Below are 16,040 nucleotides of genomic sequence, written 5' to 3'. Positions count from 1 at the left end.
GTATTTCCCCCCCCCAGAGGAGAGACAATAGGCTGCACACACACACAAATATTGTAGCTATGCAGAGGTGGACGCAACCTCCCCTCTCCCTCTCCTCTGCGCCTGGCTGTGCGCACGGTGCGGTGCGCACTCCCAACAGAGAGGCACCGCCTCTGTGTCTCCTCTGCGCCTGGCTGTGCGCACGGTGCGCTGCGCACTCCCAACAGAGAGGCACCGCCTCTGTGTAACGCATTATAGAGAAAGTTCTCTCCGCGCTATCAAAAGGGGCAAAGTCGAATCTCAACCCAGGAGGACAGACAATACAACATAGGCCTGTGTACACATCTAGACTCGAGCTGACGGGATTCCACGTTACCAAAGAGGATTAACACCGTTTCATTTCCAACAACGCGATGGCTCCTGTGTCCAAATACAGCCTTGTTCTAATTTTGCCGTATTTCCTAACGGTAAGTGGCCTAATAGTTTATTTGTGCGCCATTTCTTCTCTTGTTTAGGCGAAATAGCGGAACTTTAGCAGGTGTGGCTGTCCTCAGGTGGGGCAGTATATAGCCCCACAATGGAGGTATAGCGATTATGACTGTAGACTGACTATAAGTGTAAAATAAACAGTATACAATTAGCTAGATGACTGTATTAAATACATACGTGTCTCTGTTACTGCACACAGCTGTATGTCGACAGCAGCAGCATCACATTTTCCTCTCCAGCAATGTGTTGCAACTTAACCTTTTTATTTATACAGTGGGCGTCTCACTGAGAGCAATGCTCTCTTTTTCAGGAGCGCCCTGTTCACATTCACACACACATTCATACCTGGAAGCTGACCAGTACAACCACAGTCTGATCTGCTGCTGGCCACTGATCAGCTCCACTGGAGCAGTTGGGGTTAAGGGCTTTGCTCAAGGGCCCCTCGGTGGTGGTAATGAGGGAGGGGCACTTTCCCCACCCAGATTTATCCTGCCGGTCCCGGGGATTGAACCGACGACCTTCCGGTCACAAGCTCGCTTCTCTAACCATTGGGCCACCACTGCCCCAAACTTGATTACATAGACTACTTAAATGCTGTTTTCATGAAGTATAGGATGAGTTGAATCCTACATTTGATTTCCCATATTAATTTATTTCTATTACAACGGAGTAGGTGGATGACAGGCTTGATAAAGAGAAGAGAGAGAAGGATTTTAAGCTTTGAAACAATTTACGATATGGAGTATTGTGTAAAAAGATGTCCATATATTTTGTATCAGTGTATGGTCTATAGCCACATGTTTATAGGTTAACTCCCTTCAAATGTCAAGAAAAATAAACCGATATTAAACAGAAAATATAAGAGTAGCCTATTGCCTATCATCCTCATCAGTTTCTCTTTGACGGGACACATTTTGTTTGTCACAAAGTTGTTTTCAATCTCTGTGTAAAACTCTGAAATACTCTGCTGCTGCTGCCATATTTCTAAGGATGTAAAACACTTTATGATCTGCAATCTTATGCTGAAAATGCACAAATCACCAGTAACATGTCAGTTTACAAATGATCATACAACTAATGATGTCATGCTTTTCATTCCTCTCTGTGTACCTGCAGTTATTCCATGCTGTGGCAGAAGCAAGGGGACTGAGCAGACAGAAGAGAGAGTGGATCATTCCTCCTAAAAAGCTGGAAGAGAACAGGGACTACACTCACCTGGAGTATATTGCTAAAGTGTGTTCTATTTTTATTCAAGTTAATACGCTTGCTTCTTTTCAGAGAATTCCATCAAAACTGAATTTGAAGCTGTTATTCTGAATGTAATGTTAGAGACTATAGAATTATAGATATTTTATAGTATTATAGCAACATAGCTTTTCCTGAACATTTCTCTCCAACACGCCAGACAAATTAATTCAATCATTTCCTGGGATTAAACCTCATTAAATGCTCAGGCCATCGTTTGTTTGGCCAAAAGCGTGTTTAGACAGTAGGGTGTGAGACATTCAGCCCCAGCCCAGTGAGTCAGTTATGATACAGTGAGGAGCCTACGTGATCATTCATGAATATTCTTTGTTCAGTATATCCAACACAGACACCTGTCTGTGCTTCAGCTGAGCTTATGAAGTTGGACCAGTTTTATATCTCGGCTAGATGTTTTTTCAAACAGTGTTTTTGCGGTGTTCTGGCTGGGTATGATTGATTGAGCCAGAGTGCTGTACTGGTAAAAAAAATTCTGTCATGGCCAATTCCTATCAGAGGAACGGTTAAGTGGAAAAACAAACCGTTTCGGTGCCATACTGGTAAAGGCCTAACTGCTCTAGAGTCTCTAGAGTGTGGTCAGTCGAGAATAACTACACATGTCACATGACTATACTTACAGGATGTAAATAATTACATTTCTCCTTACTGTCACAATTGACAGAATGTCAAATAACATTGTGTGTGTGTGTGTGTGTGTTGTGTGTGTTGTGTGTGATGTCTGTGTGTGTGTGTGATGTCTGTGTGTGTGTGTGTGTGTGATGTCTGTGTGTGTGTGATGTCTGTGTGTGTGTGTGCGCGTGTGTGTTGCAGATCCGTTCTGATAAGGAGTACACTTCGAGGGTGTACTATTCACTAACAGGGGCCGGTGCTGATCAGGAACCTATCGGCTTATTTACTGTCAACCCTGACTCTGGCCTGGTGAGAATCCACAGCGTTCTGGACCGAGAGAAGATCCCCTTCTACCACGTAAGAGCTCTCCATCAATCCTGCTCATACTGGAAAGTAGTCCACACTCACGAAAGGCACGGTGAGAAAATATTGAATTGGCGATATTATCTCTCTTTGTAGTTAAAAGGTGTGGCAAAATACAGCAATGGGGATCGTGCGGAGAAGGACATTGACCTCCGGGTTATCGTGGTGGATAAGAACGACTGCGAACCTGTGTTTGAAATACAGCAAATTGGATCTGTCAACGAATCAAGTGCAGTAGGTACGTTCAGCCATCTATATGTGACACAGGGCTCAGCGAAACAAATGTACATTTCCGTTTTTTTACTCAAACTCATACTCATACTCAAAGCCGTACAGTTCAGTGTTATTTCATTCACTTTGGTGATTCGCAGGCACTGTCGTCATGAGAGTGATTGCTACTGACGCCGATGAAGCCAACACACTCCACTCTCAGATCTTCTACAGCATCGTGGAGACGGGCACTTCAAGCAGGATGTTCTCCATCAACTCTCACACTGGAGAGGTGGTGGTTCAACAGAGCACTCTGGACAGAGAGGTGAGGCAAACTAGATGAATGACAGAATGTTTGACAGTTATTGAGAGTTGATTTGAGTTAATGAGTTATTAATTTGAGTTAGTGTGGACCAGTGATGTCACTGGTCCACACTTTAAAAAAGGAGTAGCTGTGCGCACATCCAAACCGTAGTAGGCCCAGGTGCAGGACAAAAGTGTGATATATAAATGAAAAGATGGAATGTCCGCACACTGGTTGATGTTCCCAGGTTTATTTCAACCCTTTCAATAAAACAACGTTTCGACCATATAGGTCTTCATCAGGCAAGAAATGGATGACAAATGAAGCTGGGGTGTATATATAGGCTGTGCCAGTGTCACATGTGATTAGGCTGTAGCCAACTGCCAGCTCATTGGCTCTGGAAATAAAGGGAGGAGTATAATAATAATAATCAATTGTGCACAAATAAACGAAAAAAGGTGCAAAGCATAATGATAAACAATAACAAAATAATGACAAGAAAAAGAAATCAAAATTACAGAAAAGGTTTTAAATCAAATTCCTCGTTGAGGCCGCTAGGAGCCATTGTGCGCAACGAGAAAATCCACCAGCATTCTCGCTGCAGCAGTAGCCTATCTAAATCACCTCCCCTGTGAGGTTTTGACACCTTTTCAATACCAACATATCTGAGCGAGCTCAGATAATAACATGTTTTATTGAAAGGGTTGAAATAAACCTGGGAACATCAACCAGTGTGCGGACATTCCATCTTTTCATTTACTGGTCCACACTTTAACACTCAATAACTGTCAAATTAAATGACAGACTTCAAAACAGTTTACAGTTTTCTGATATACTACTGATGTTCTAATGATACAAAGCTGGTTGAAAATGAAAATGGGCGGAGTGTTCCTTTAATCATGCAGTGAGTGAATGCAATGATCTCATGAGGACACAATTTAACTACCATTTCAGCATCCCCCCCCCCCCCCCCCCCCCCCCTGTTTTACACCATAAACATAATATAGTTTGTAGGCCATTTGGAGTTTTAGATGAACACAGAAGTCATACTCCCAGACATTTGAGAAATGCTGTTTGGAAGAATTGTTAAATGTTCAAATGTTAAACGAAGCAACTTGTTGACTTTCTAATCTCATCTAATTGTCTAGACACAAGCCCAACACACACTGACTATCCAAGCCTCAGACATGAATGGACAAGTAGGAGGAAACTCAGGAAGAGGACAAATTGTGATCAACCTCCTGGACATAAACGACAACATTCCTACCCTGGAAAAAGAAACGGTAGGGGGGGCGACACAATAATCAAAATTAAAATAAAAACAGTGCCCTTATTCTTGTTTCTTTGGTTTGATTCAATGTGTCAATGTGTGACAGTTACTAGTGTTCTAAAAAAGCATCTGGTCGTATCTTCCAGTATGAAGGGAGCGTGCAGGAGAACACCGTCAGCGTGGAGGTGATGCGGATCAAAGCAGTGGACATGGACCTGATACACACTGCCAACTGGGAGGCCGTCTACAGCATCATCTCAGGGAACGAGGCGGGCTACTTCACCATCACTACTGATGCTAAGACCAACGAGGGCATCATCATGATTCAGAAGGTACTTAGCGTGTGTGTCTTCTCATTTGAACCCATCGATACCTGATGCAGACATTTGCGTGTATACCCCTCATTTGTGTGTGTATCCCTTTAAGATGCGGTTCGCGGTCTTAAAGGGATACACACACAAATGCTGCATCAGGTATCAATGGGTTAAGCCCGCGTTAAGGCACTGAAATTATGATTGTGAAGCGTCAAATGAAAGATCTTACCCAGCCAAAGGAGGAAACATGATTATTATGGCACTTAATTATCCTGATATGGACATCCTGGTAGTGCAGCGGTAGATTCCCTCCCTACCGACACGAGGGTCGCAGGTTCGAGCCCCCGTGTTACCTCCGGCTTGGCCCGGGCGTCCATACAGGCACAATTGGCCATGTCTGTGGGTGGGTGGGAAGCCGGATTAAGGGTATGTGTCCAGGTCACTGGGACTGCACTAGTGCCTCCGCTGGTCGGTCGGGGTGCCTGTTCGGGGGGGGGGGGGGGGACTGGGCGGAATAGCGTGATCTTGCCGCGTGCTACGCCTTGCCGGTGAAACTCCTCGTTGTCAGGTGAAAAGAAGTGGTTGGCGACTGCACATGTATCAGAGGAAGCATGTGCTAGTCTACAGCTCTCCCCAGGTCGGCAGAGGGGGTGGAGCAATGACCGGGACAGCAGGGGGAATTGACCAAGTACAATTGGGGAGAAAGGGGGGGGGGGATATCTGTGGAAAAAACTTGATTAACCCATTGATACCTGATACAGCATTTGCATGTATATCCCTCATTTGTGTGTGTATCCCTTTAAGACCGCGAACCGCGTGACGCGGTTCGCGGTCTTAAAGGGATACACACGCAAATTCTGCATCAGGTATAAATGGGTTAAAAAGAAACCTGATATGCTTGACATGTAAACACATGTCATTTGAATCCACAGGCTCTGGACTATGAGGAGATAAAGGTGCTCAGTCTGGCCATAGCTGTCTCCAACAAAGCGGAGTACAACTTTGGCTCTTCCTCCGAGTCCACGCCCAAAAGACCTACCCAAAAGACCTACCCCGTTAAGATCAACGTGGTCAACGAGAAGGAAGGCCCCCGCTTCCAACCCACTGTCAAAGTGGTGACCATCTCTGAGGACCATTCCTCCGTCAGCATCAACAAGATCATCACCAACTACGCTGCTATTGACAGTGACACTCTACAGACGGCCACCAACGTCAGGTACGGTCGGTCACATCGTCACACATGTCCCCACACGGCAGACGTACTGATGCTTTCTCTGTGTCTCTCTGTGACCAATAGCTTATTTACTTATCGTCATGTATGATTTTCATGCTTACAGGTATGCGAAAATACACGATGCTGACAACTGGTTGATTATCGATGAAAAGACAGCAGATATCAAACTGAATAAGCTGCCTGATCGCGAGTCCAAGCACTTGAGGAACGGAACATATTATGCTAAAATTATATGCATCACCAATGGTAAATATTCTAAATATGCCGGCTATCTTGATCCTCCTTGCACATATACCATGGTGCACTGCACAGGATAATACTCCCTAATTAATCTTTCATCATGGTTTGGTTTTAAGATATACCCTCCAAAACCGCCACCGGGACCATTGCCATCCAGGTGGAGGACTTTAACGACCACTGTCCCACACTGACCACCACGACTCAGACCATGTGCGTGGAGGAGAACGCAGTGTATCTGACAGCCGTGGACCAGGATGCAGTCCCCAATTCAGCGCCGTTTGAGTTCAGGGTGATCCAGGGGGACAGCAAGGCCAAATGGACAGTGGAGCATCTGAATGGTAAGAGCTCATCTCAGTGTTTAGCTTTACATGAAGCTGTCTATTGCTCCTTTCATCCAATCCATTCTGTCCTTCCGTCCGTCCGTCCATCTGTCTGTCCATCACACTCAATATCTCAGACACCACACATTGATACTGGATGACATTTTGGGGATTGACATGACATGTCTCATTGTGCCATTTTCGGTATTTTTGCCAATTACACTGATCTGCAAAAGGAGGGTGTTACAACCTTTGTTTAATTGGCTGTACATTGCGGATACCACTGATTGCCACATTTTGACAAGACAACAAGCTAAGCTATCGGTGTAGCATATCATAGACCATCGTAACACCGATTTAAATGTGTAGGTTAAGATTGAAAGTGTCTAACATTACGAGCCCCAAAGTTGCTTATAATCAGAGGACCTGGCAACTCTGAGTCGCGCGCATGCGTACCTCGTGACCTGCACCGACTTTGCGCATGTCTTAAAAACTGCACCAGCGTCTAGAACTGCGTCACTCTCTGGTGCTGCGATTCCATGTATCTCCCCGGGGTTGGAGAAGAACATACCGGATGGAGCTTCGACCTCCTGTCCTCGAAGATCTCCTGTCGCCTGGGAGTCCCACGACACGTTTCTGCCTCCGGTGTTTGGGCTGGCAAGTTGCCCAGCTCGCATACACACATACACACACACAACACCTACAGTACACGCACAGACTGCCAACACCTGTACAACACTGTGTAGCCCAAATAAAACAGTCTCATTAACATAAAATGTACATGTGTACCGTTAAAATTAAAAGCAGCGTTAGCGTTAGCCTCTGGCTAACTTGCAATGTAGGGCTTTGATGCACACGAATACAAACGAGTTCTTAAAGCGGTTGAGCTGCACTGGAGAACTCTGAAGCATCTGCCTGAGGGCTGAAGCTGGTAACCAGGGTGGAGGCCATGGGTGGGGTCTTAAATAATTCTTTCATCGCCCTAACCTGTTAAATTTACTTGATTTGTATTTGTTTTATGTTTGTGTCTTGACTCTCTCTAGCCACCACAGCCATTCTGCGAGACCAAGCCAAACTGTGGCCAGGCACCTACAAAGTAGCTGTGGAGATCAAGGACCAGCAGGGAGAGTCCTGCGCTGATGTCCAGGTGGTGGACGTGATCGTGTGTACCTGCCATGAAACCACCAAAACCTGTGTGGCGCGCCAGACGAGCTCTGCTGTCTTTGGAGCTTCAGGCGTCTTGCTTCTCCTGCTGGGACTGCTGCTGCTGCTGTGTGAGTCCAGATGATCATTCCTGTCCTGGTCATTGGATAAGAATCATGATGACCTCTTCCTCGTTACAGGGTTCCTACGAAAGTCGGATCATTAAAATAGCGAGATGTGATTTTTCGTCCATAATATTGGATGAAATAATAGGAATAGGAACGGGGCTGTAGCTCACCTAGAGAAACATATGGATGTGGTACAGAAGGTTGTTGGTGCAATCCTGCTTCAGAAATGCTCACACGATAAGCTGCTTGTGTACTCAGATGTCAAATATGGTCTGACAGAGAATTCTGGAAATGTAATTGGAGTCTGGAAAAGTATGGACTTTTGAAATGTAAAATGTGTAGGAACCCTGTTGTTAGGGTCCATGACCAGACATGCTTGAAGATATGAACAAATAAATGAGTAGAGATTTATGTGAGAAGCTGGTCATGGTTCTGTATTTGATTTTCATAGTTGGTACTTTGCCCGTGAGTCACTGTAAATCCCCCGAGCTGAAAGGAAAAGTCTTTGATGGATGACTGGACGTGACCGTTGTGATGGATGACTGGACTTGACCGTTGTACGCCGGCATCGTTTTTCAGGCGGTGTCATGCCCGTTGTTTTGTGAAATAATGTCACGCGTGTCTTTTCCAGTGGTGCCCCTGCTGCTGCTGTTCTGCCTGTGTGGAGGCCCGGCGGCTTTGGGAGATTTCAAGGCCATTCCATTTGATACCAAACAACAGCTGATCTCATATCACACCGAGGGACAGGGAGAAGACAAGGTACCACCATGTTTGTTTAGTCTTGATGTAAGAAGAATATGATGAAAAAAATAGATTTAGCCTATCTTGTATATTGCAGACACTTTTGTAGGTATTTCTAGCTTCGAAAATATGTTAATCAACCAAAGTTTCATTTGCTGGATATGTGACAGTTCTGATGGGGTCTCACATTTCTCTTAACAGGAAGTTCCCCTCCTACAAGTCCCGGTAGAAGTGGACCACGCGACACTCGGTGGAGGCGGTGTGGGCGTCGGCACAGCGGGTGCATTTGGTGCAGGATTTGGTGCAGGAGCAGCAGCACTCGGAGGAGCAGGAGCAGGAGCATTTGGTGGGTTTAACTCTTCCACCCTTCTGACAACAGAGAACATGCATCGCTACAGGCAGTTTGGGGAGCAGGAGATGGAGATGGACTACTTCGGTGGGGGAATGTTGACCGGACAAGAACAATTCTCCTCCAGATACGGAGCCGGATACGGAGCTGGATCCAGATTTGGAGCCGGCGCTTACGATGGGATGGCCCTGTCTGAAGGATTCCTGGCAGAGTACTACGGAAGTGTGAGTACCTGAACGTTTTCTCTTTGAATTGTAAGCTCCACTCTGGTACTGATCCATGTCGTCTATTGGTCATGTGAATCATTACAATAAATTAGAAATTTGAATGATAAAAAAAAAAATCCATTCAGTGAACAGGGGCAAAAACTATACGGTGTTCTTTGGCTCCACAATGGACCTTATAAGATGGGCCTCTTATCTCTAATGTAGATAATACCATACTACTATATTTTATGTGAGGAAAGCACAAGCTGTATCTTACTATTCTAATAGTCAATATTATTGAAGTTATCTAATCTATAATAGGGAATTGTATCATTAGATAAGTGTATTGTCGCGATATGCCTATCTCATGATATAATTCGATATGCGATATGGGGTTCAAAATTCAACCATGCAACCATAATACGATGTGAGAAATACAAGTTCAACAACAAAATGTAACTGTGCAGAATTCTGAGCCACAAATCTTTGCAGCGATGGCATTTGCTGGTTAGAATGTAAACAAAAATATAAACATGTCATAAAATGTAAAATTTGGATGGAGAGCTTGTGAAATTGTTATGGGCAAGTTATCTCACATGTTGATTACTACCGCAGAATAAAATGTAACTAATATGATACATTTTTCTGGCCTACAATACGTATTGTCACATTTTTGTATTGCGATATATTGATATATATTGTCATATTGATAGGATATATTGCGATATATATTGTTTGATATGTTGTCCCATCTCTAATATCTACTGGTTCTGTATGTCTGCAGAAAGCCAGCCACGCTGCAGAGCAGTCCCAGGAGAAGGATGCTATGCTGATCTATGACTATGAGGGCCAGGAGTCGCTGGCAGGCTCAGTGGGCTGTTGCAGCCTGCTGGACAATGATAACGACCTTGCGTTTCTCGATGATCTTGGCCCAAAATTCAAAACCTTGGCAGAGATTTGCCAGGGCTCGGCGTCGGTGACTGAGTCTGTGGATGTGTGTGGCCGCCCGGCCAGACCGCCGTCTCCAGCCAGGCCCTCCACTTCCACCCACACGCACGTCCACACCCACAGCGAAACAACGAGGGACCGGGACCGTGTCAACGTCAACACCCTCAACACCTCCAACGTCGCTTCTGGATCCTCCACCATTGTCCAAGAGGAGCGATTCAGTCAGAGAGCCCGGGGCTCAGGCGGCGTTCCCAGGGTACACGTCCAGGACAACGTTGTGATTCCCAGCCAGACGCTGCTCATCCAGCAGCCCACGATGTACTACGCTGCTGCCCCCATGTATGTGGTCGAGGGCAACCCCCAAATGGTCCTTGTGGCGGGGGGCACCCAGCAGGCGGTGGGTCAAGTGGGGCTGGGTCAGGGGCTGGTGCAGGTCGGGGGCCTCCACGGCTCCCAGGGTATGGTACTCGTAGATCGGCACATGGGCTCGGTCGGAGCGGCCGGACACGCGGCAACTGGCTTTTCACAAGGAAGCGTCTCCAGGTCCAGGCAAGTGCTGGTGGTGGAGAACGGGTCAGCGTCTTCGGCCGTAGGGGGCAGCGCAGGCTTAGCGCAGGCCGTTCTCCAGACAGGACAGGGCTCAGGGGGGCAGGGCCTGGAGGTCGGAGGTCACGGTGTGCAGGTGAAAAGTCAGAGTTTCTCACTGGCTTCCAGCTCCCAGCTCGGCGCTGCAGGGCTGAATGAGGACTTTGCTCTGACAGCCACGCCCGTGGCTCAGGGAGGCCAAACTTCTTATGTTGTGCAACATAAGAAGGTGTCCGTCACTGAGAGAAATATAGAGACTCGAGCGTAGAACAACCCATTTTACCACAAATACATCAAAACAAATCCAAGTGAAAGATTTCCTTCCTGCCTTAATAACACTACTATTCATAAACGTTGAGTTTACATTATACTATTGACTACATGATCATTATGGCCTTTTAAGTCATCTGAATACACATTTCAAATATGGAAACACAAATTAAGTTAGTAAAATGAGGGATTGAATGTCACAGATATCACCAGATACACCTGTAATCTGTTTCTTTTTTTATTATCACTGGGATACAGAGGGAATTCTGGGGTGGAATTTTAAATTGGTATACATGCTGTATGCAAATGTAATATTTTATTAATTTCATTGCATTTTATCTCAACAAATTTAAGTTTTATTCACATTGATTCTTGAACAGATTAGAAAGAGAAAATTAGCAACCTTAATACCTCAAAATACAGGCCCTTTAGTATTTTTGCAATTTGCCAAAGTTTCACGGCATCACATTGCATGTAAAGCTGCATGTAAAGACGTTTGCTGTCACGGTTACACATGTTGATTTTGATCACAATGCTCTCAAATCTTTAAAAACACAAGCTGGCACTGTGATGGACAGTTCACATACTGTTGATGCAATCTAGCCATAATATGCATACAGGCAATGTAAAGAGGTAGAAAAGTAGAACAAGTAAAACAAGACAGATTTAAAGGGGATTTAAGTAATCTATGACCTGGATTGACCTCTGTATAGGTTATTAATGAAATGTCAGTGGAAACATGCTGGGAAATTAATTTTGAAAGCCAGAAATCTGCCATGTGGCAAATTAATTGTAGAGTTATAGGTATTGATAAATATCTCTAGCACCTGCAGAGATAGTATGGTCATTTTATGCTTTAGTGCAGTAAACAGAAGTTGCAACACGCATTTTCAGGCTCAGTATGCACGTACAACAACAGTGATCTCTAGAGTCAGATTTCAGAAATGATGTTGAAATCACATGTATTTTTTTTTACTGTAATCATATGCAAGTCAATAACTCAGTCATTTTGAGGTGGTGGGAAAAAGTAAGCACAATATTCAGTATTTTGGACATCTTGAATCACCAAAGTTGTTGTGGAATTCTCAAGATGCATGTGTTGCATTTTGTAAGTTGGGGATGTTTGAGCTTTAACCTTGCCTTAAGTTGTTCTGCTGACCTCTGACCTCTTGACTGTCTGGAAGTCACATGTTTAAGTGCTGCTGTGCTGTTTGCATGAGGGCAGGTGCATTTTTTGTAGCAACTGCTGTTTGTATAGAATCATGTTCCTGTATATTGCTATTTGTGTGGCTTTCTAAATTGTGCTATTGCAAAAAGCCCATTGATTACCAGTGTTGGGGGTAACGGATTACAAAAGTAACATATTACATGTGATATATTACTTTTAGCAGTAACTCAGTAATATAACTTATTACCAATAGGATTTCAGTAATATTATACCAGTTACTTTGTCAAGTAGCACAAGTTACAAATTTAGTTACGTTTTCTTTTATCAAAGCATATATTTAAAGAAAGATACAATAATTTCCTAATCAAATAATTGTGTGTTTTTATGCAAATAACCACTATACATAGATGACAATATAACAAAGGAAAAGGATAACATTTAGAATTTTGAATTGTTTACACTGACTTCAAGACAGTTGAAATTCTTCTTCCGGATGGTTCTGGGGCGGCAATGTCATTCTGCTCCTGCTGTTATTTTGGTGAAAGTAATGCAAAAGTAGTGTAATAAGTAATGAGTTACTCTACACAGACAGTAATATAGTAAAGTAATGTATTACTTTCAAATGAAAGTAACTAGTAATATGTAGTATATTACATTTTGAAAGTAACTTACCCAACACTAGTGATTACTCCAATTGATACACAAAGCTCTTAGTGCCAAAGCTGTACAAATTGTATGCTCCTATTTTTTATTTTACATAATACTGTCTAAGGTTCCATAATTAGCAGAATATACTTTAAAAATGCTGTTTTTATTGTTTTATTTTTAAGAGTTAAAATATGTATGGTAATATGGTATGTGTGTATATATGGCTAGTTTAAGAAAATGCTGGCTTGCCGAGCACTGATAATTTTTGGTAGAGTGACATTGTTTGACGTTGCTGTTTTTTGCTACTGATACTTTTTATTCGTCTTCAGCTACAAGCTCTATAGTGTCTAATATGTGTATGTATGTATGACTCTAGAAGATATGACGCGCCAATCGGGATTTTTTCCCCCGCAGTTGATTTTCAACTTTTGCACCTTTTGTCATAATAAAGTTGAATGGTTAAATAACCTATGGGACTGATCTGTTTTTATTGTGTCACACTACTGTAATAATTCATAGATTATAACAGAACATGGGTTATATACTACATTGCAAACATTTAATTTGCATTTGAAAACACAAGACCTTTTGAGACAATAATAGATCTATTGCACATCATAAACACACTTATCAAGATACAATATTACATTCCTCAGAAGATATAATAATTTTGGAGGGATTTTTTTTAGGGTTCTTCCTCAATTCACTGAATAGACTTGTTGAACTCTAGACTCACTAACTCTTATTGTTGGCAGGTTTGTTGCCATTAAATATTTCCAATATTTAAACAATATCATTCTATAGTTTGCTACTAAAACTGATTTTGCTTTTAAATAATTTCTAATTAGTATTCTTTAAAATTTTGTAAATTAGCTTTTTTGGTGCTAAAACCTATCAAGTACACTATAACCATTCAAACACTGAGGTGCTATTGTATTGACTTATTTATCATAATGATCTGTTAAACAAATTGACAGCAACAGGATAAAACATCTTTTAAACATCTGTTAAGCCCTTTTTTTTGTTGATTACAATGTGCATGATCTAATGAGGCTAGAAGGTTCAGAATGATTTTCTCTCAGAACAGAACAGGCCTTGTCTTATGTAGGATGAACACAACTGGTTTCTTTGTTGCTGGCTGGAAAGAGTTCGCTCATGTCTGATGTCAACACCTGAGCGACAGAAAGTGGAAAATCAGGTTTCCTTATCTTTTTTGGGGACAGTGCAGCTTGACAATGCAGCCAAAGAAAACAAAGGGAGCAGAAAGAGTTATTTGAAAGATAAAATGTGGTCAGGGTATATAGTCTTCTCTCTCTCTCTGTCTGTCTGTCTTCCTCTCTCTCCCCTTTGTACTGCTGCTGAGACTTCCCTCTCCTGTTGCATAGGCTACTGATAATAATACCAATAATTATCAAAAGTATCTCCAAGAAGTTCAGGCCATACTATTGATAATAATGTGTGGTTACTTAAGAGATGGTAGGTCACAGAACGTGCTGTACCTACCGATGTGGGAACGCAGAGTCTATCAGTCTGACGGGTGCCCACATTGTACCTATAATGGAAAGGAATTGCTTCAAAATGTTCCCATTCGATGGGGTGGAGTTGTACAATCTGGGGTCGCTTCGGGGGGTCTGCGGGCCGAACGGAGGGTCTGGGGGCCGAACGGAGGGTTCGAGACCCTCGGGGGTCGTCTCCGGAGACCCCTCCAAGCCTCTCCCATGCCCCATGCCTAATCCTAACCCAGACCCTAACCTCTCCCACCCCCTAACTCTAACCTCTCCCACCCCCATGCCTAAACCTAACCTCTCCCACCCCCATGCCTAAACCTAACCTCTCCCACCCCTAACCCTAAACCTAACCTCTCCCACCCCCCATGCCTAAACCTAACCTCTCCCACCCCTAACCCTAAACCTAACCTCTCCCACCCCCCATGCCTAAACCTAACCTCTCCCACCGCCCATGCCTAAACCTAACCTCTCCCACCCCTAACCCTAAACCTAACCTCTCCCACCCCCCATGCCTAAACCTAACCTCTCCCACCCCTAACCCTAAACCTAACCTCTCCCACCCCCCATGCCTAACCCTAACCTCTCCCACCCCCATGCCTAAACCTAACCTCTCCCACCCCCATGCCTAAACCTAACCTCTCCCACCCCTAACCCTAAACCTAACCTCTCCCACCCCCCATGCCTAAACCTAACCTCTCCCACCCCTAACCCTAAACCTAACCTCTCCCACCCCCCATGCCTAAACCTAACCTCTCCCACCCCCCATGCCTAAACCTAACCTCTCCCGCCCCTAACCCTAAACCTAACCTCTCCCACCCCCCATGCCTAAACCTAACTTCTCCCACCCCTAACCCTAACCTGGATGGATGGAGAATCCTACCCATTAAATGGGGTTTTGCAAGTAATCTCTACAACCCAGAATCCTACCCATTAAATGGGGTTTTGCAAGTAATCTCTACAACCCCAGGGAAACTGGGTTGTAGAAATTGTACAACTCCACCCCATCGAATGGGGACATTTTGAAGCAATTCCTTTCCATTGAATGAGGTGATTCCTTTCCATTGAATGAGGTGATTCATAGTAGAACGGGTGACAGAGAATAGCTGCAGGGCAGGGCGATGCACGGGCCCGGATCAGAATCGGATGCAGGTAGGTGACAGGTGAGGAGAGTTTGACAGGTGACAGGGTTGGGTCATATGGGTGCATATGGCTCATCTGTGGCTCATCTGTCTACTGCAATTACCCTATTATGTTGATTAGCATTCATTATTCACACATCCAACGTCTAAATAACGTTCTAATAAGGTTAGGAATGCGTGGTGGGGACTGGGTGTTGTCGTGACGACAGGTCACAGACACCAACTGATGTTCACTCTGCAGGATATGACTATTGACAGGAGGTGCATTGTTTCTCTGGAGTTCAAGCGACAGACCACAGCACCATGATGGATGAGATCACCAACTCCCCATAGCATGATAGATGAGACAGATGCCACCATGATACCTGTAGGATGTGAACCACCATGATACCTGTAGGATGTGAACCACCATGACACCTGTAGGATGTGAACCACCATGATACCTGTAGGATGTGAACCACCATGATACCTGTAGGATGTGAACCACCATGATACCTGTAGGATGTGAACCACCATGATACCTGTAGGATGTGAACCACCATGATACCTGTAGGATGTGAACCACTGATACCTGTAGGATGTGAACCACCATGATACCTGTAGGATGTGAAC

General features: G+C 44.2%; 1 protein-coding gene across 1 annotated transcript; it reads left to right on the top strand.

The window, feature by feature from the left end:
* The first annotated feature begins 309 nt into the window (after positions 1-309).
* LOC310796884 (desmoglein-2-like protein) lies at positions 310-13,208 on the top strand. Its single transcript, XM_083659127.1, has 14 exons — positions 310-446; positions 1,585-1,701; positions 2,542-2,697; positions 2,800-2,941; positions 3,075-3,238; positions 4,366-4,500; positions 4,634-4,819; positions 5,734-6,017; positions 6,139-6,281; positions 6,392-6,613; positions 7,639-7,869; positions 8,498-8,625; positions 8,809-9,180; positions 9,947-13,208. The coding sequence occupies exons 1-14, from the start codon at positions 393-395 to the stop codon at positions 10,961-10,963; spliced, it is 3,351 nt and encodes a 1,116-aa protein (XP_083515253.1). The 5' UTR covers positions 310-392; the 3' UTR covers positions 10,964-13,208.
* Positions 13,209-16,040: the final 2,832 nt, after the last annotated feature.

Source organism: Poromitra crassiceps (assembly GCF_964638095.1).
Source record: "Poromitra crassiceps genome assembly, chromosome: 23".
NCBI classification, from domain to species: Eukaryota; Metazoa; Chordata; class Actinopteri; order Beryciformes; family Melamphaidae; genus Poromitra; species Poromitra crassiceps.
Note: the sequence above shows the minus strand (reverse complement) of the source record. Positions and strands in the feature narration are given on the sequence as shown.

Bases quoted from the DNA above. Each gene is read 5' to 3' on its own strand.
- LOC310796884 (XM_083659127.1), top strand. From the start codon at position 393: ATGGCTCCTGTGTCCAAATACAGCCTTGTTCTAATTTTGCCGTATTTC. The intron at 1,702-2,541 runs GTGTGTTCTATT...TGTGTGTTGCAG, and splicing joins ACCTGGAGTATATTGCTAAA to ATCCGTTCTGATAAGGAGTA. The intron at 9,181-9,946 runs GTGAGTACCTGA...GTATGTCTGCAG, and splicing joins TGGCAGAGTACTACGGAAGT to AAAGCCAGCCACGCTGCAGA.